General features: G+C 40.6%; 1 protein-coding gene across 1 annotated transcript in view; it reads left to right on the top strand.

Annotated features, from left to right (window-relative positions):
- The first annotated feature begins 973 nt into the window (after positions 1-973).
- The window catches only part of AVL9 (AVL9 cell migration associated), a 207990-nt gene continuing 187898 nt past the window's right edge, over positions 974-21065 (top strand). Inside the window, exon 1 of the mRNA XM_029589795.1 lies at positions 974-1278. Coding sequence (XP_029445655.1) covers positions 1165-1278 — 114 coding nt within the window. The 5' untranslated portion in view covers positions 974-1164. The remainder of the gene's footprint in view (positions 1279-21065) is intronic.

Genomic DNA, 21065 nt, shown 5'->3' with positions numbered 1-21065 from the left:
GCTATTACTGAGGTGTGTGTATGTGTGTGTGGCTGGAAGATCAGGAGAACTGAATGAGTGAGCATGTGTGTGAGAGTCTGGGGATGAATGAGAGGCATGAAAGTGAGTACCGGTATGTGTTGTAAGAATGAGAATGTAGGTGTGAAAGACATTATGAGAGTGAACATGCAAGTGTGTTAATTTGTGTATGTGATAAAGTTTGTATGCCTGCTGCTGCTGGTGCATGCACACTTGCATGTCCTCCTCCCATGCTGCTGCTATGTGTGCACATAAAGTCTTCCTCCCCCCACCCCCCGAAATCCACAATAATCTCAGGGTGACTAGAAATCAAAAGCTACCAGATAAGCTGTCAACTTACCCAGTTCCAGGAGGGAGATTTTAGACCAGTCCTGGATTTTTGACAACCCTATCCTGGTGCATAGGGATGGGGATGTGCATTTGTTGGGCCATTCATTTTATTCATTTCGCTTATATGCGTGTACCATAAATCCACTAGGTACACATGTATGGGTGGAACGAATGAAATAAATGGTCCAACAAATGCACATCCCTGTTATGGGCTGTGCAGCAATGAATTCGATGGAATCCGGGACTACAAATAGCACCATGCTTTGGAATGTCAATTTAAAACTAAGACGGCCAAAAAAAATCTCTCCAATATCTGGGTAATTTAGTAGTTCTGAGCAGGTGGCTTCCCCCAACAAAGTCGGCAACCCTACCAAGTAATAATAGTAGAAACAGAACTATACTCTATACCGATTTGAGGCTATAGTTTCTGAATGGGAGGCATCTTGGCATCTATTACCAAGTTGTGAGAGTAGGCTGCTGATGGAACCTCAATGGAAAGAGCAGCGACGATGACGTTAACAGGGACTGGGAGGTGACGGTGACGTTTATTGGAGGCGGGGTGGTGATGTGACGTGTCTGTATGGAGGGAGGGGGAGGGGCGGGATTGCATGCGTCACTCGTTGACTTTTGGCTGTCGCGCTTCTTCGATCTCGTATCCAGTGACTGCAGTGGCTCGCGCTCTTGCCTTTTTTTTCTTTGCCAACTTTCTGTCGTGCAATCAAGGGGGAGCCGGAAACCAAGGGACGGAGGCGTGCACGAGATCGCCGCGTCAGGAAGCGTGTGTCCCGCGCGCCGGCTAACGGCGCTGCTCCGGCCATGGAGAGTGGGGGCAGCGCAGAGGCAGCGGGCGGCGGTGGAGGAGGAGGAGGGATTCCCGGGACCGTGTTCCACATCGTCGTGGTGGGGTTTCACCACAAGAAGGGCTGTCAGGTGAGCAGTCCCGGGTCCGAGGTTATTCTCTGCCTGTCCCCGCCCTCGGGCCATGCGAGGGAGGGGAGGGGAGGGAGCTGGTGTCAGTCAAGGCGCCCGGTGGCTGAGGCTCCTCTGGGGATGCGGATTATTTACAGCGCTGCCTTTGATTTGCGGCTATGACTGAGACCACAAAGCCTGAATGAGTCGTATGGAGGGATTTTCCCCGTTTTGTGTCTGTGGCCCCTTGGCTCTCTTTCCTCCTTTTAAGATGTGTCGGTATCTAGTACAGATCCCTTGCCTGTACCGGGACTCCGGAGGTTGTAGCATCTACCCATAGTTGTATTTGACTTTTTTTTAAACCCAAGACCCGTTTTATCATCTCTAAACTGAAAATGCGTATGTGCAATGAAACATTTTCCTTCCATTGAACGTTTATGAATAATCTTGCTAGTTATTAATTCATTGGAATCCCATTGCCATGGCTGTTCAGGGCTTGATTTTGAGAAATACCTCTGACGATTACATCGTGTATCTGAACAAAAAGTAGGCAATATACAAACCACACAATAATTTAGGTATGATAATATTCCATAGGAATTACACAAGGTTGCAAGGGAAGCTTCTTAGATTGTAAAAAACAAATCTAAGTGGAAACTATTATAAAGAATAAAATCACAAAACATTTAGATAGACATGGTTTCATGGGTCACAGCCAATATGGATTTACCCAAGGGAAAGCTTGCCTCACAAATCTCCTACTTTTTTTTTTTTTTTTTGAAGGGGTGAATAAATGTGGCCAAAGCAAACTGGAAGACGTGGTACATTTGGATTTTCAGAAGGCATTTGACTAAGTCCTGCATGAGAGAACTTCTAAGAAAACTAAAAAATCATGGGATAGGAGGCGATGTTCTTTTGTGGATTGCAAGTTGGTTAAAAGACAGGAAACAGAGAGTAGGATTAAGTGGTCTGTTTTCACAGTGGAAGAAGGTAAACAGTGGAGTGACTCAGGGATCTGTACTTGGGCTGGTGCTTTTTAATATATTTATAAATGATCTGGTAAGGAATATGATGAGAGGTGATCAAATTTATGGACAACACAGAATTATACAGAGTAGTTAAATCTCAAGTGGATTGTGATGAATTATAGGAGGACCTTGTGAGACTGGAAGACTGGGCATCCAAATGGCGCAGATGAAGATTAATGTGGGCAAATGCAAAGTGATGCATGTTGGGGAAAAATAATCCTTGCTGTAGTTATAGAAGGTTAGGTTCTATCTTAGGATTTACCACCCAAGAAAGCCATCTAGGTGTCATAGTGGAAAATACATTGAAATTGTCGGTCCTGTGTGTTGTGGCGATCAAAAAAAGCAAACAGGGAGGGAAGGGAATGGAAAATAACAGAGGATGTCATAATGCCTCTGTATTGCTCCATAGTGAGACCGCACCTTGGGGCCAATGCAATTCAGATAACCCGCAGTAGGACGCGGTTTAAATAGGCGCTAATCCACCCCCTAATGCAATAGGTGGATTAGCGCCTATTTATTGCACGTCCAACGCGGAGTGAATGCGATAGCGCTCATTACATGCAGATGCATGTGAATGAGGTTATTACTCATCCACTCCGCATTAAAAAAAAAAAGTGTGCGTCTCAGATGCACATTTAGCTCTCCGGTATTAACGCCTGCCTGGAGCAAGCGTTAATAGCTGAGCGCATGTAAAAGAAGTACAGAAAAGCAGAAAAAACTGCTTTTCTGTACTTCTTAAGTTAAAAAAAAAAACAAAACCTTGGCAGACCGAGTTATGAAGACCAACGCCGGTAAACTCGGCATCGGTTTTCATAACCAGCCGTCTGCCAGTAATGAAAACGGATGCTGGTAAACGCGCCATGCACGCATTAAAACGGGCGCTGACTTTTCAGTGCCTGCTTTCCGCACTTTTTTTTTGCATCGGCCCCCTTGAATACTATGTGCAATTCTGGTCACTGCAACTCAAAAAGGATTTAGCTGCAATGGAGAAAGTGCAGAGAAGGGTGACCAAAATGATATGGGGCATGGAAATGCTGCCCTTTGAGGAAAGGCTAAAGAAGTTAGGGCTGTTTAGTTTGGAGAAGGGATGACTGAGGGGGGGGGGGGGGGGGATATGATAGAAATCTACAAAATCATGAAAGGACTAAACAAGTTAATGTAAATCTGTTGTTTTCTCTCTCAGATAATAGAAGGACCAGGGGGCACTCCATGAAGTTAGCAAGTAGCTAATTTAAAATAAATCGAAGACAATTCTTTTTCACTCAGCGTATAGTTAAATTCTGGAATTCATTGCCAGGGGATGTGATTTCAGCAGTTAGTTTACTGGGTTTAAAAACGGTTTGGGTAAGTTCCTAGAGCTTAAATCCATAAACTGCTATGACAGTGATCTATCTAACGTTTGGGTACTTGCCAGGTACATGTGACTGTTGGAAACAAGATACTGGGCTTGATGGACCCTTGGTCTGACCCAGTATGGCATTTCTTATGTTCTCATATATATAAAGATATTTATTGGCATGCCATCTGACCTTCCTAAATACCTCCTAGTACACAAAGGATGTAGCTTTATTAAAAGTAAACTTTTTTTTTTTTAAGTTTTATAGTTCTGGTTGTAGGAAAGGAAACTAAGAAAAGATATTTATTTGATTTATATGAGAGACCACTGTCACATAATGCCTTTCATGGTCTGTGCACAGACACAAAATGGGGAGCTCTTTAGTACATCAAGCCCTTAACAGGCAAAGTAGTGAAGAGTTTGGAGAACTACAGAGATGAATGGGATAGCTTCAATTGACTTGTATTTTATGTACTGCATTTCTAATCTTTTGTAAACCACTTTGGGCAGTCTTAGGGTTTGAAAGAGCAGGGTGTAAATGTAAATAGAAATATCGTTTAGAACAAGATTGTTTATTGGTTTCTTTGTAAGTAGTTTGCTAGTTTTGTGATTTACACTAAGTGGAGAATAGTGCTGCTCATCTGTTTTTCTTTTCTACCTTTCTGTGCTCATTTAAAATCTTTAGGAAGCAAAGACATACAGATCTTCAAAGTTCATTGTTTATCTACGACTTTAAAGTAAGATTTCTTGTAATGGTGGTATGATAAATATCTTCCTTTTTAAATTTTGCAATTCTGTTTAGAACTCATAGCATGATGAAGGATTATATTTCTTTAAGATATTTAAAGATTAATACTGAATGCTTTCAAAATAGTTAATCATTGTAGCACCACCATTATGCGAATGAGTAGTTTGGGTGAACTGCATAAACATTATTTAATGCAAAAATGCCATTTAACAAAATAGGTATCTGTTTAATCTCTTAACTTGCCAATATAACATGATGAATGCCTATAAAGTGCTTTATAGAAGTCTTCACATTCTTGTACATTGTTCACATTTTACTGTCTAAAATAGGGGACTGTGGACCTCTTTTCAGCTTCAAAACATTTCAGAGACGCCAACACTTTTCTTTAATTTTTGCATGCTATAACAAAAGAAATAATGATATGTACTCTAGAATCATTCATAATGTATAAAACATTGATCTAAGGTGAATACACAGGGAGGGCAATTTTCAAAGCTATTTAAAAATTGCTCTCATAATTGAAGATCAAGGCCATTTTACCTGCCAATCTAGCTGCAATGGGGAAAAAGAAGTTCAAAAAAGTTCCGAAATCATAACTGATAGTTGTAGACCTGCAGTTTAATTTTCAAAGGGAAACTGTTTGCAGAGTTTCCTTTTGAAAACTTGGCTGGTGGGGGAAAGCTAGTACTTTTTTGTTTTTTCTTGCCTACTTTTAATCTGCTTTGAAGCAGGTGTGACGTACATGCGTGAAAGTATGCACAAGGATTTGAAAATTAAACCCCTGCGTGTATTTTCCCTTCCTGCCCTACTCTTTTTTTTTCCCTTTCAGGTAAAAGTGTGCATGCTTTTCACTGCGTAGGTACTTTTACTTTCAGTGACATGGAATAGCAATTTTCAAAGTGACATTTTATGTGAGTAAACAGGTGTTTACCCACAAAAGCTTTTGAAACTTAACTACCCTCCCTGGAAACTGGACCCCTTTTAGCCAGTTGATATAGTGTATTTAATTTTCAGGAACTTGGGAGGTCATGGGAACAGAGGTACTGTGGTATTATTGACTGATAAATGGATAAAAGAAAGAAAACAGAGGGTAGGACTAAATGGTCTGTTTTCCTGAAGGGAGAAAGGTCATTAGTGGAGTGGGATCTGTGCTGTTTAGCATATTCATAAATGATCTGGACAGAAGAAATGAGCGAGATGACCAAATTTGCAGATGGCACAACATTTTTTGTGCTGTTAAAACAGCAGTAGATTGTGAAGAACTGCAGAAGGACTTTGTGAGATTAGGCTTCTAAATGGCAGGTTCAATTTAATGTGGACAAGTGAAAAATAATGCAGGTAGGGAAAAAATTAATCCCAACTACAGGTTCACTATGCTGGGTTCTGTGTTAGGAATCACCCACCCAGGGAAAGGACCTCTGAGTCCTTGTGGCCAGTACCTTGAAATCTTTGACTCTGTGTGTGGTATCTTTCAAAAGGTAAACAGAATGTTAGGAATTATTTGGAAACAAATGGAGAATAAAACTGAGAATATAATGCCTTTGTATAGATCCATGGTGTGACTGCACCTTGAGTATTGTATGCAGTTCTGTTTGTCCCTTCTGAAGAAAGATATAGTAGGTACAGAAAAGGGCAACAACAATGATTAAAAGGAATAGAAAAGCTCCCTTATGGTGAAAAGCTAAACAGATTAGGGTTCTTTAGTTTGAAGAAGGGGATATGATTAAAATTTACAAAATCATGAGTGGATGGAATGGGTAATTAGGGATTGGTTGTTTACTCTTTCAAGTAACACTAGAACTAAGGGACACCCCATCAAACTGGCAACTAGCAGATTTAAAACAAATTGTGAGTAGTTTTTCAATCCACACACAATCAAGATATGGAATCTATTATCAGTGAATGTGGCCAAGGCAACTAACATAGTGGGGTTCAGAAGAGAAGTGGACAAGTTCCAGAAGAAAAATCCATAAACAGCTATTAGCCAGGCATATTTGGGAAACCAGATTTTATCTCTGACAACGAGATATGAGACAAAAATCAACTATTGGGTATCTGATAGGTACTTGTGATCTAGACTGGCCACTATTAGAGACAGAATGCTGGGCTCGATGGACCTTGGTCTGACCCAGCATGAATTCTTATGTTCTTGTGTTTGCTAAATTACCATTAAAGAGTGGGGGATTCAGTATGGCAAGTCTCAAACTTGTTACATTATAATTGAGAACAATATGCTTTTGTATTTTTATTAAAAACTTCAGTAATGAATGTGCTGAAATAAAGGTTAACAAATAACTTGCAAGTGATATTTTTTTCTTGAAGTAATTTCATATATTTATGATTGCTTTTGAGGGTAATACTCCCTTTTTCAATTTATTTTTTTCTTTCATGTCAAGAATATCATATCCATTTTTCATAGACCTGATGAAGAGAGTAAAACATTCAGAAACTAATAAGTATGTTGAGTTAGTGTGGATGAAAAAATTAAATGCTTTGAAAATTCAACATTCCTAAATATATTATGGATAAAGTAATGCAATTACTATAGGTCCATTTGAATGCACAGAAATTAAAGTTAACAAATAGAAATATAATAAAAAAAAGATAATACCTTTTTTTTATTAGACTAACAATACATTTCTTGACTAGCTTTTGGGAGCTATAGTCTTTTCCTCAGGCCAGAATAGAATGAGCAAAATGTATTACCAAAAAAACAGGTGAATCTTAAAAGGCATTCCAGTGATAGTTTGGGAGGAGGCTAATGGGTGATCAGAATGTGAAAGGTAGCATACATTTTATGGTTCATAGTGAGTTAAGAACCTTAGGGCTGGATTTTCTTCTGGCGCACAGGTTTTTGAATTCTGCAGTAATGGGGGGGGGGGGGGGGGGGGCTGTGAAAGCCGGCAGCGATCGTACCACTGCGGTGTTATCGCTGCTGGCTTTTGCACCCAAAGCGCCACCGTGCAAGGTGGTGCTATTGGGTGCGCTACTGGCGGCGATAACGGGTCTTACCTTATTGCCGCCAGCGAAGTTTCCGCAGTGTCCGCTCCGACGACGCCCCAACTCTGCCCCTATGAAGCTATGGCACGCGAAAAGGGACTTTTCGCATGCGATACAGTAAGAAAATGACCCCCTTAGTTTTTATGGGTTATCATAAGGCTTAGGAATAATTGCATGGAGTGGCAGTTGCTATCCTTAAGAGAAATATGGAGGGTAACCTGCATGGCAGATACTGCCAGAGCTTGCTGGGCAGACTGGATGGACCATTTGGCCCTTTTCTGCTACCATTAGTATGTTACTATGTTAATTCTTTGGGTCCTTTGAGGTCCATTCCAATCATTTTAATTTCAAAAGTCTTATTTTCTTATTGTCCGTTCTAGACCAGTCCAGATAAATGGGTTATATCCTTCTGCCCAAGGATGGAGACAGAGCTCAAAGCTGACTTTACTCCTTCTATAAAGATCAGATGCTGCCTTTAGCTCTTCAATATTTCTTTGTCTCCAACATAAAAAATTACCATGCTGGGTCAGACCAAGGGTCCATCAAGCCCAGCATCCTGTTTCCAACAGTGGCCAACCCAGCCCACAAGAATCTGGCAATTACCCAAACACCAAGAAGATCCCATGCTACTGATGCAATTAATAGCAGTGGCTATTCCCCAAGTAAACTTGATTAATAGCAGTAAATGGACTTCTCCTCCAAGAACTTATCCAAACCTTTTTTAAATACAGCTATAGTAACTGCACTAACCACATCCTCTGGCAACAAATTCCAGAGCTTAATTGTGTGATGTGTGGACCTGTGCTGCTCCCTTGAGACAAGCAGCACGATTTATGCTTATGCACAGGGCTCCTAGGGTATGAGTCTTAGGACTGATTTCCTGGGTATAGTGGGAGCATAAAAATATCAGCACCCTACCAAAAGCAAAACTGGGTGGGTTCCTGTGTTCAAATCCCTGGCCACTATGGGGGAAGGCATCACTATGGTGCATTTGAAACAGGACCTGCTCAGTGTGCTGTGTCCGCAAACCTGTTTTGTCTTTCTAGACAGCCAGCTTCAGGTAATGAGACTCAGTAATTAATTGCACATCTTTGGAAAGTTTCTTTGATGATAGTTGAGTTTAATGAAGCAAACTGGAACTGTGATAGAAGCTGGAGTTCAAATTACAAATTGTAAGTAACAAGAAGAAGAAGGTACAGAGAAGGGCGACCAAAATGATAAAGGGAATGGAACAGCTCCCCTATGAGGAAAGGCTAAAGAGGTTAGGACTTTTCAGCTTGGAGAAGAGATGGTTGAGGGGGGATATGATAGAGGTGTTTAAAATCATGAGAGCTCTAGAATGGGTTAATGTGAATCAGTTATTTACTCTTTCGGAAAATAGACTAGGGGGCACTCCATGAAGTTAGCATGTAGCACATTTAAAACTAATCGGAGAAAGTTCTTTTTCACTCAATGCACAATTAAACTCTGGAATTTGTTGCCAGAGGATGTGGTTGTGCAATTAGTATAGCTGTGTTTAAAAAAAAGGATTGGATAAGTTCTTGGAGGAGAAGTCCATTATCTGCTATTAATTAAGTTGACTTAGAAAATAGCCACTGCTATTACTAGCAACAGTAGCATGGAATAGACAATTTTTGGGTACTTGCCAGGTTTATACAGCCTGGATTGGCCACTGTTGGAAACAGGATGCTGGGCTTGATGGACCATTGGTCTAACCCAGTATGGCATGTTCTTATGTTTCTTATGTTCTTAACAATGCCTTACATAGAAATGACAGCAGAAAAAGACCAATCGGCCTATCTAGTCTGCCCAGCAAGCTCCCACACTTATTTTCCCATACTTATCTGTTTCATTATTTTCCCATACTTATCTGTTTCATCTACCAGCAAGTTCAGAGCCCTTGTTGGTAACTGATTCAAATTTCCTGCCATCCCCTTGTCATTGATGCAGAGAGTAATGTTGGAGTTGCATCAAAGGTGAGCATAAGGCTTAATGGTTAAGGGTAGTAATCGCCGCATCAAGCAAGTTACCCCGATGCTTGGTTACCCAGACTCCACAGATCAGTGCCTTACTCAGGAGTTTATGATTAATGGTCCAGAAGTAGCAGATAGCTTGTCAAGAACTTTTATAAACTGGAAATACTTCCAAGCAATAAACTGTCACAGGCTACTTTGGGTCAAAGGGACTAATAATAAAAAAAGAAAAGAAAAAGAGAGAAACTCTGTGAGAAAAGGCAAAACAGGTAATAAGGGAAACATCAAATTATACTGTGAAGACAGAGCATTCAAAGTGTTTATTTTGGCAGGATTAGTAACCATTTGATTGCTATTTTGAGTAAAATAAAAAATTATAGATAAATATATCTTGAACAGACCAGACTCTTTACCTCTCTCTTCTTTCTAATGAAAAAGTGCCATGGGGTAAAAGCAAGAGCCAGCCATCTAGCATCTTGGCTTCTAGCTTAAAAGAAGGCAGATCAGGGAATAGTGATCAATGTAACACCTTTAGCTGATATGAACAAATTGAGGAACGTGTAGCTCTCAGGCACCCTGGTAAGAATCAGTTTTGGTCTAGGATGGAGTACTCTTGCTGGACCGAGCAGTAGCTGACATGGCCAGCTCTGTCATTGTACTGACAAATGTTTTGAACTGACACTTTTGAGACTCTGAAGCATAAGGACTGGCAAAAATGGCTTTTGCCCTATGAGGGGGTCAAGTAGTGCTCTTCAGTGAGTAGATTTTGGATGACCCCCCCATGAAGTTCCTAGTTGAGCAAGTCCTTTGGCTGGAAAAACAAAGCAGGAACCAGGGGGGTTCGGATATACTGGTAGAACCTTGACTGTCATCCAAACTTTGTCATGTGTATTTGCTGGAGATCTGTACATTCCCTGGACAGTTCTGAAGGTGCAAGCAGAAGTTCTCTTTCAAAATAGTCAGAGAATTCTTCCCTAGAAGATCCTTTCCTTTCTCTTTTACAACATTGACTGTTAAAAGAACCAAAAAGCAGGGATACTTAATATCAGGGGTTACTGCCTTTGGTGGTACAAAAGTGGCCCACGTAACAGACCTTGGAATTTGGAGCCTCTGTGAATTTAGTTTATGAAGGAGACACTATTTACTGTTGAGGGTCCATTCCTTCAATCTTGTCCTTCCACCAAAGGCGAGTGGGATGAAGGCATAACTTGAAAATCTCGCAGAAGGTGGACACTAGCTCTGGTTTTCTGGAAGAGACAGGCATGGAAGCTCTCTTGTGACTCTCTGATTAGATACTTTCTTCTGAGGATTCAAGATCACAAGTCCTCCACTTTGGGAGGTCTCCTTGACTTGGACGTAAACATAGTTATTAAGAGATGTAGCATCTCTGAGTCTTGTTGAAATTGGTCTGCTTGGTGTCCTTTGGTAATTTTAAAGGTAACGGCAGCTCTGCCCCAATGTGTTCCTTTTTTGGAGAGTAGTCTCATTGTTGTCAGAATCTGTTTTTTTTGTCACTTATGAGGGTGAGAATATCAGGCAGTGTAGACCGGGATGATGATGGCCACTTTGTCTTGTTTTAGGTTATTTTTGAGATTTGTAGGTAACCAGTTTCTTCTTAGATAGGTATTTGGTTTATTAAGGTGTCTTATTAAGGTATCAGTATTAGGAGTAATAGAGGAGAGGAGCACTTTGTCTCACTCCAGCAAGAGTTTGCAGATCTTAGTGACCTCACATAATGAGGGTGAAGAAGTCCTCATAGGCAGAATCAGAAACTATCTTTCCATAAGATAATGGCAGAGCAGTGTGCTTTCCCACATTATAACCCTATTTTGAGCACCTCAGTATGGATATGCGTGTGGAAAGAGGCTATGCCTTAGATGCAGATTTTGAGAGCTATTGCGACTTCATCCTGCCCAGACTAGGTGGAGCTTTGGTATATCTCACTTGTCTGGATTGGTCTGGCATGGATGATAAGGAATGTGAAATTTCACCTTACTTGTTAATTTCCTTTCCTTTAGTCTTAGCAGACCAGTCCAAAACCCACCCAAGGAAGCCACAGCATCAAGGGCTTCTAGTTTGATAAGCTCAGAAATCTGATGTTAGTATGTTGTTGCCCTTGTTGAAGGCAGCTGCCCTAACTGAGCTTGGTGTAGGGACTTTTATTCCAGGATTAATAACTGTGGAGAGACATTTTTTGGCTGTATCAGGTTTTGTTTGTAATGGTGATTTGAAAACTAAAACAAACTATTCTCCTTTGGTTGTCTTACATTTGTCATCAAACACTGAAAAGCTGAAGGCAGCACCAGACCTCTTATATAGGGAAGTGAAGTCGGCTTTGAGATTTTTTTCCTCTGTTACCATATGCTGGCAGGAGGACATAACCCCCCTGGTCTGGCAGGACTAAAGGAAAGGAAATAAACAGGTAAGCTTAAAATTCACTGTTCCTGGTTTGTTTCAAGTTTTCATTTAATTATCCTGATTATAAGGACATTGATGCAGTGGTCTGGTGCTGCCCCACAGAAGTGTCACATTTGGTTTTCTCTGTGATATTTTATCTTGTCTGCATGAATTGACTCTTGTCATTAATGTCTAGTCTGTCTCTCCAATGTAGCATCCTTCTTCACATTTTCTGAATTGAATAATACAGTATGTTAGAGGAAGAGCATGAGTAGGATCATCTTCTGAATATCTTTCCCTTGTGGGTGGTGGATCTTGTGATATATGCTGTACAGTGTGCTTTTTACTAATGTCTGATTGCATCAAGTTGTTTAGACTTCTTTTAAAAAGCTTTTTATTACAACAAGCATTCTATTAAGAATTACAATTTTGACCCTTTTATGTCATGTGGCAGCTTGAGACCTTATTATGGCTTTTATGCGTTTTATATATGTTTTTATTATGAATGTTTTATTTCAATTTGTATATCGCTTATATCGCTCTGTTCTTCAGGCAACTACTTAATCTGTAGATTAAGTAGTTGCCTGAAGAACAGAGGCACACGGAATATTTCTTTCAGCTACTTATCCTCCAGGATTTGTGGCTATAGTCTTATGATTTTTTTAATTTTTCTAGCTCTGGGTTGTACGTGCTCTGAGGTTAAACTTTCTTTATACTGCCTCAGGATTGTCCTTGGTGTTTTGAGCAAATCTTAGGGTTGGCTGGTCTTGATTAAGGGAATACCACCTGGGGAATGCCACGAGACAGCAGGTTAGGAGTAGGGCTGGTCTTCTGCCTAGCCAAACCCCTCCACTGCGGGTTGAACCCTTGGGATATGGGGGCCAATAGGGCTTGGCTGCAGCACCAGTATATCTTGACGAGTGCTGGAAAGGGTAGGAGCTGATACCCGCACTCTTTTACAGTAAGGACTGGAACTGGATCTTGAATGCAGGCAAGGACTGGAACTGGGGCTTGATTCAAGGACAGACTGAGGCTGGGCGAAGGCTGGTTAAGACAAGGACAGGACACATGAATAAGGAACACTGAACACACAGGTCTGAAGGCTAGCTAGACAAGAGGGATACTAGGAGGCTTGAAGGCTGTAGGCTAGGCAGAAGGCCTTGAGAAGGCCACGAGGCTGAGGCAAGTTAAAAGGCCACAAGGTTAGAGCAAGGAGTGAGAAGGCCTAGAAGACTCAAGGCAAGGTAAGGGGTCAGGACAAGGAGCCAAAGCAGATTCGATGTGAAGACATCGAAGCAGGGATCAGACAGGGTTAGGTATGACTGAGGCTTGGATGTGGTACAGGCAAGGAGGAGGAGCTTGATGAAGCTGGAGATAAGGTTCGCCGAGGACTCCTGATGGTTAGGAGGCTGCACAACAGGCTGAACTGGATGCTCTATGAGGAGCTGACATGGATAGCAGGGAGGTGTCATAGGGTATGATAAGGCTGCGTATCAGGTGAAATCGTAACAGCGAACAAGCAATCTTCCTGGAGATGATTTTGGGGTTGTAGCCTTTTTGTTTGAAGGATTTAGTCAGGACTTTGAAGTGTTTGTTCCTGTCTTTTGGATCAGAGCGTATATGAGACCGTTTGGTTTAGTTTGTTAAGTGAGCTTTTTTGGTATGGGAAGGATGGAAGCTGGTACTGTGAAGGTAGCTGCATATGTCAGTTGTTTTCATTTGAATGCTTTTTATAATTTTATTTTTCATTTATTGAATGTATTAATTGCTTAACACCAGGCCTAAGCGATATACAAATTGAAATAAAACATTCATAATAAAAACATATATAAAACGCATAAAAGCCATAATAAGGTCTCAAGCTGCCACATGACATAAAAGGGTCAAAATTGTAATTCTTAATAGAATGCTTGTTGTAATAAAAAGCTTTTTAAAAGAAGTCTAAACAACTTGATGCAATCAGACATTTGGAGTTCCATAGATATAGGGAGTTCCGGAATATGGGTGCTGCAACCGAAAAGGCAGGATCCCTTGTTGTAGTAAGATGAGCATGTCAAACAGAAGGTATATTATCTTTTGCTCATTCTATTCTTGTTGTTAATATTATTATTTTTTTTTTGTAATTAACATTTTTATTGAAAGTCAGTGTGTACAATAAACATTAATTATATACAGTCCTCCAATATGTCTGCTACAATATACAAAAGACAAAATGATGGAAGGACAAAGGAGTATTAGGTCCCAAAAGTTAATCAAGATGTGTATTGCTTAGTCCAATAAAAAGCTTTTATTTTTTCATTTGTTTTAACCTTTTATTTTCATAAAAATATCCTACAATTAATACCTTGGTAAAAAATCAACTTACCTTATTTTGTTTTTTCTCTTATAATCTGTTTCTCTGAGCACTGTGCTGAAACATTTCTATAAGCAGAGGCATTGCTTAATGAAAACCAAGAAGAGAGGTGCAGGGCTTTATAGAGTCAGATGTCTGACCAGGCCAAAGATGCAGTCAGCAGACTTGTTACATAACTGGAATTATGACATCATTGCCATATTATATACTTGATTTCAGCAAAGTTTTTGATACTGTGGTACATAAGCTCATAAATAAACTGAGTAGCCCAGAGATGGACCCCAAGGTGTGGACTGCATTGGTTGAGTGAGAGGTAAGAGAAGGTAGTGGTAAATGGAGTTCATTTTGTGGCTTGTCAGCCAACTAAACCACAGTCTAACCACCCTGCCTCCTGATGGAACATGAAAAGCAGTAGACTGACTAAACTTAGATGCTATGAGTTTCACTTCTACCCAAGGCCTTAGGTCCTATCCTTGATCATCAGTCCTCAACTATGCTCCTGACTCTACTTTCTAGTAGTACTTACTTGCATTGGTTATCCAGAATTTCTGTTAAAACAGTCTTTAATTTGCACTGTTATCTGTTTCTCAGATTTTAACTTGCAAAATGACCCAGTTTGTAAATCATTTTCATTTATTTGTAATTCGCTTTGAAGTGTCAGCCTAGTCACGAAAACCAGACTAGAAGTCTTAAAATTTAAATTCCAAGGAAAGAAGGGTGACGAGTAAAGTGCCTCAGGGATCTGACCTGGTGCCACTTCTGTTCTCTTTCTTCTTGATTTATATTGTTGAGGGGTTAGTAGGAAAAGTTTGCTTTTGCAAATGACACAAGGTCTGCAATAGAGTAACACGTGAGGAAGCAGACAGAATGAAAAGCAATCTGAAAAAAGCACAAGGAGTGTTCAGGTGCTTGGCAGCTAAGTTCTAATGCAAAAAAAGTTCAAGGTCATGAATTTGGGGTGCAGAAATCTAAGGGAATGGAACATGGTAGGGGATGAGATACTGATGATGCACCAACCACAAGAAAGACATTCAGGCCGATACAGAACGGTGCGCTTTGCTGAGCGCACCATGTACCCCCGTTTTTGACGCATTATTACCCCTTATACTGTAAGGGGTAATAGTGTGTGGAAAACACGCGGCCAACCCCCCGGAAACTAATAGCGCTCATCACATGCATATGCATGTTGATGAGCCTATTAGTTAGTCACCCGCAATACAGAAAATAAAATGTGCGCCAAACTGCACATTTTACTCTTCAGACTGCACTGGGCAAGTGTACAGAAAAGCAGAAAAAACTGCTTTTCTGTACACCCTCCGACTTAATATTATAGCGATATTAAGTCAGAGGCCCCAAAAATTAAAAAAACAAAACAAAACTTCTTTAAAAAAAAAAAAAAAAAAAATTCTGCCTGCGGGTTGGAAAATGGACGCTCAACTTTGCTGGCATCCATTTTCTGAACCCGTGGCTGTCAGCGGGTTTGACAACCAACGCAGGTAAAATTAAGAGTCGGCTGTCAGACCCGCTGACAGCCGCCACTTCCGCCAATAAGGAGGCGCTAGGGACGTGCTAGTGTTCCTAGCGCCTCCTTGTTAGCGCGGGCCCTAATTTAAATAAAGAATCGCTCGCACAGGAGAGTGGCCTGGGCACACGTCGGGAGAGCGGGCACTCGCCTTGGAGCGCAGGCTCTCCCGCGGACTTTATTGAATCGGCCTGTTTGGGATTACATCTGATCTGAAGGTAGTGAAACCATGTTATAAAGTGATGGCCAGAGCTAAAGTAATGCTGGGCACATGGAGAGCTGTATAATTAAAAAAAAAAAAAAAAAAAGGCGATGATGCCACTAATTAATTAGTTGGTGAGACTTCACCTGAATGTTGTGTCCAATTCTGGATGTGGTTCAGAAAAGAACTAACCAAATGGTGCAGGCTCTGCACTAAAACCCCTATGAAATGGGTAGGAGTGGAAATTTTCCAGGCACCAGGTTGACCAGGCATTTAAAATTTGGTGGCCTTTCCTGGCCCAGGCAAGAAAAGATCTGTAGTGGGCCTGGGCCAAAAATTGTCATTGATGCAGCAGGTACAGATTCAGCAGCTGCTGAGCCTTGGGCTGCTCCACGCAAGCACAGAGAGGCTGGAAGGAGTGAGGAGAGAGGAAAAGAAAACAAAAATAAATCCCAGACAAAACAAAACTGAAAATGAAAGAAAATATATATAAATAAAAGCCCACAAGCAAGAAAGCAAAAAAAAAAAAAAAAAAAAAAATGCTAGGAAAACTGAGGCCATGGGGTTGGATGGGGCACATCCTTGAATACTGCGAGACCTCAGGGATGTGCTGATGTGTCTGCTGAAAGATCTGTTCAATAGATCCCTGGAAATGGGAGTGGTGATGCAAGATTGGAGAAGAATTGTGAAGCCAAGCTACAACCAGGGTGGTATCGGAGAAGAGGCTGGAAAAGATAGGGTGGTTAACCTTCACTTCAGAGGTGGGACAATTAATGGCAACTTTGCTGAAGGACAGGATAATGAACTATTTACAATCTGGTGGGCTGATGCACCTGAGGCAGCATGGATTCACCAGGTGAAGGTCCTGTCAGACAAATGTGTGGTTTTGTTTTGTTTTGTTTTGATTGGGTGACTAGAAAATTTAATTTAGGATGAGCACTCAGTGTCATTTACTTGGATCTTAGCAATGCTTTTCTTACAGGCTTGCATAGTAGGCTCATAAATAAATAAAATCAGAAGCTTGGGTGTAGGAGCCAAGGTGGTGGAGTGGATAGGAAACAATGTGTAATGGTAAATGCAACCTGCTCTGAAGAGAGAGCAGTATTACTTGGAGTACCTCAAGGATTGGTTTTGGGACCGGTTCTGTTTAATATGTTCGTGAGCGATTTTATTGTGGAGGGAACAGAAAGTAAAATGTCTATTTGCAGATGATACTAAGATCTGCAACAGAGTGGACACTTGAAGGAGTAGAGAGAATGAAAAGTGATTTAAGAAAGCTTGGAGTGGTCAACGATTTGGCAGCTGGAATGAAGTGCAGAGTCATGCACCTGGAGTCTGGTAATCCAAAAGAGGTTATGTGGGGGTGAAAGACTAAAGTGCATTGTCAAGTGATTAGCTGTTGCCTTCAGATGCCAGACACAAAGCCAGAAGTATGCTGGGCTGCATAAAGAGAGGAATAACCAGTAGGAAAAAGGAGGTGATAATGTAAATGTAGAAGTCCTTGGTGATACCGCGCCTGAAGTTCTGTGTTCAGTTTTTGGAGACTGTATCTCAAAAAGGATAGAGATAAATGGAAGCGGTCCAGAAGAAAGCGACCAAAATGCTGTGGGATCTATTTCGAAAGGCTTATGAGCAGAGGCTTGGGGTTTGAGCCTGCCTCTACTGTCAACCTGAGGCTCTCTACCATCTCTGCCTGCGTGCCTGCTTGAACCCAGGACTCTCCCAGACAATGACCGCGCTACCCGTGAGGGCCAGCCCCTCCTTGCGCCGGTAACTCACTGGCGGCACGTGCCGAAGGGGTGCACTAAGGGGCTGACCCCTTAGTGCACCCCCTTCATGCTTCCCACTGCGGCTTTCAACAAATTCATGAAGAACCTATAACTATTGACAACTTTATAACCATATCAAGATTGGGAATCCTACAACAGTGAGTAGCAAAAAGTAAAAAAAAAAAACAAAAAACGGAAATTAAACAAATTGACATTATTATTAGCCAGTATAGAAGAAAAACTGTAAAATCAAAATGGAACTTGACAAATGGTTCACGGACTCTTTTTTGCCTATCCCAATAATTTCCAATCCACAATTACAAGTTTTAACAGTTCTATCTTTATCTCTTATAAATGCACAGTCACTTGTTAAAAAAGTTCCTGTTTTAATTGACCATCTTGTTGATAATCATCCTGATATTAATGGTATAACAGAAACATGGTTTTAAAAGTACGGATATTGTTCTGACTAATCAGCTACCTAAATCTCTCTATGATATCTTTTCTATAGCTAGGGCAAGGTTTCCTAAATTCAATCATTGTTTTAGTTGTTGAAAAGTTATGTTTGGGAATATTTAAGGAGAGACGTGTCTGAATTAGACTATGATCTGACCGTTGAACAGGGGAGTAGGGGGTTGTTACTTGCCGCTGACAAGAAATTTAACATAACACATCATACTATCAGTCTGATACCACATTATGAGATTGGCTTATTTAAATCAAAAATTCTCCAGATTTGTCTGATTTATGCTCCACCTGGCTTATTGGAACATAATATCTCACCTTTAACAGAATTTATTTTAGAGAATATTTACATGGATATCCTAGCCTTAGTGCTGGGGGATTTTAATTTGCATGTAGATTCACTCAAATGCTTTCGTTTATAAGGCAGTTCAGTATATTGTAGTATCTATTAATGTTCCCTCTTTTTCTATAACATGCTGATAGTTTGGACTTTCTCCTCTCAATTGGATTATACCTGGTAATTGGCCTCGTTTTTTGTTGCTGCTTACATTGTTGCAGAGCATGGGGGCTGAGGAAAGGTGAGGGTTGCTGCCAATTGGTGTTCTGGATTGGGTGTGGACATTTGTGTATACAACTGCCTGAAATGATGCAGAGCAAAGGAATAAGACAAATAATACTGATTTAAAGTGCTTCTATGGCTGCCAACTGGCTATATGTGGAGCAGAATAATTTAGCACAGCGATTCTCAACTGGTGTGTCGCCAAGCATTGGCAGGTATGACGTGGCTCCCGGTGTTCTACATGCTGCAAAAAAAAAAAAAATTTGCAAAATAGCCTGCTTTATTTATTTATTTATTTATTTATTTATTTATTGTTTTTATATACCAACATTCGATCTCAATTGAGGTATCACACCGGTTTACATTCAGGTACTGTAGGTATTTCTCTATCCCCAGAGGGCTTACAATCTAAGTTTTTGTACCTTCACATACTTCACATGCTTCTACCGCTGATATTGCAGGAAGTAAAATTAGCCTACTTCAAATGGTATCTTCATCGAAAGCACTCTTGAATAAATGTTTTAAGTGCTTTCTTGTTACTACATATAAATTTCCGATGGGTCTTTTTCTTCTATCAGTCTATTATGTTACTGTGATCTTACAGCTAGAAGCTTTAGTCCTGATGCAAGAAGGGTGCTTCTTCAACTTCTGTGACTTTTTGGAGGAAATCGTTCAGGTTTGATTTGGTACCAAAATTGCTGTACATTCTTCCAGTGTCAGAAGATTTAAGTTGGCCATCATCCACTCCAGTCAGCTTCTGAGATGTATAGTCAGTTTCTGTAGAGTCCAGTCCTCAGCAAGCTGCTGATCTGCTTTTACTCTGTGGGAGTGCATGGTGTAAGCAGGAAACTGCATCCTCCAAGTGAGCTTTTTCTTTTCTTTTTTTAAATTTATACTTGAGTTTTAAATCAAATAAGATACCATCAAGAAATACAAATACATCTTTACAATAACAATAAATTCAGGAAAACTTTATTGCTCACATTAAATTGGGGGGAGTCTGACCCTGAAAATACAATAGAGCAAGGGCTCTGCTGTTTACCTCACCATCTAGGGTGGTATTGAGATTTATTCACAATAAATGATTGCAAGTGAACCAGATCTAAAAAAAATAAATAAATAAACTTATTCTTCTGGTAGGTTACCAAGCATTTACAGGGGAATATTAGAAAAAATGTAGCCCCTGATGCCAGCAATTGCAAAAATAAATTTCTTTTTGCTTGTGTCTCCTGGATACATCTGGGAAAATGTGGAGCTTTTGAGTACAAAACAAATCTTTATTTTTAAAATTCTGCTGGAATACCAAGTCTCTGAGTTTCTGAGACAAAAGGTATCTCATAGGTAGCTCTAGATGTTATGGTATCATCATAAAGAAATTGAGAGAACTAGGGTTAGAGACAGGAGCAAAACATCTAAAACTCCGTCAGTAGACCGAGAAGTTTTCCTAACATTTGGTATATCATAATAATTTGATACAAGGAAAACCTATCAGGCAAAAACTGAAGCACTTCAGTAGTATAATGTTTAAGGAGCTCTATCTCAGAAGCCAATCTAGACCTAGGAAAATGTAATATTCTGAGGTTCCTGGACCTAAATCTATTTTCAGTTTCAACCTGATAATGGATCTTCAAATTATCTTTAACCATAACTGACATCACATTTTGTAATGAAGTAGAGGAAGGCTGTGAAGTTGCCATTGAACCCTTAATTGGAGTCAGTTGGGATTCAAGAGATCGCATTCTAGAAATAGTCTGTCAACTTAGCCAATGTACCAGAGGAAAACAAATGCAGATCATTCACTGTATTTAAGGAACTATCTATCTTGTTCTCAATCCTCCAAATCTTTTAAGGTAGTATCTTTGGGTTCTGAAGCCGAAGAATCCCCAGCTCTAAGATGTATAGAAAAGGAAAAAAACATCGGAACAGGAATGGCAACTGTCAAAGTTTGTGTGTTAATTGAGGCTACACCTGAACGGTTCCCGATTGAATCATCTGATGAGGTTACATCTAAAGTGAGTGTACTCACATTTTCCATAAGCATAATAGAGCCAGGTCCAGAGGGATTCTCTGAATTAATAGGATTCCCTGCTAGAGTTAGATCCTCTGATCCCTGGTTAACAGATGGTATTGGTGGAAGGATACAAGACTCTGGACTCAAGGAGGTTTCATCAAGCTCGGCACTCAAGCTCTCCTGCAGTACTGAGTGAGGATGGGTAACATGGTTGTCCATGGGACCTCTTTGATGCTTTCATCGTGGGGTTAGGGATGTTTTCCCCCTTTCTTTCCTTCCCATATCAAAACCAACATGAAGAAAAATGTTATAAGGGGCACGCTGGCAGCAGCTGCGCACCTATGTGCACTTGATTTTAATTTTCCAGGAGGCTTGATGGTGTCACCTTGAGGAATGGGCTGTCGCAGACGGTGCCCGGAGCATTTCTCCCCTCGGCCTCTGGTCA

This window comes from Rhinatrema bivittatum, chromosome 2, assembly GCF_901001135.1.
Source record: "Rhinatrema bivittatum chromosome 2, aRhiBiv1.1, whole genome shotgun sequence".
Classification (NCBI taxonomy): domain Eukaryota; kingdom Metazoa; phylum Chordata; class Amphibia; order Gymnophiona; family Rhinatrematidae; genus Rhinatrema; species Rhinatrema bivittatum.
This window is presented reverse-complemented; position numbering and strand designations above follow the sequence as displayed.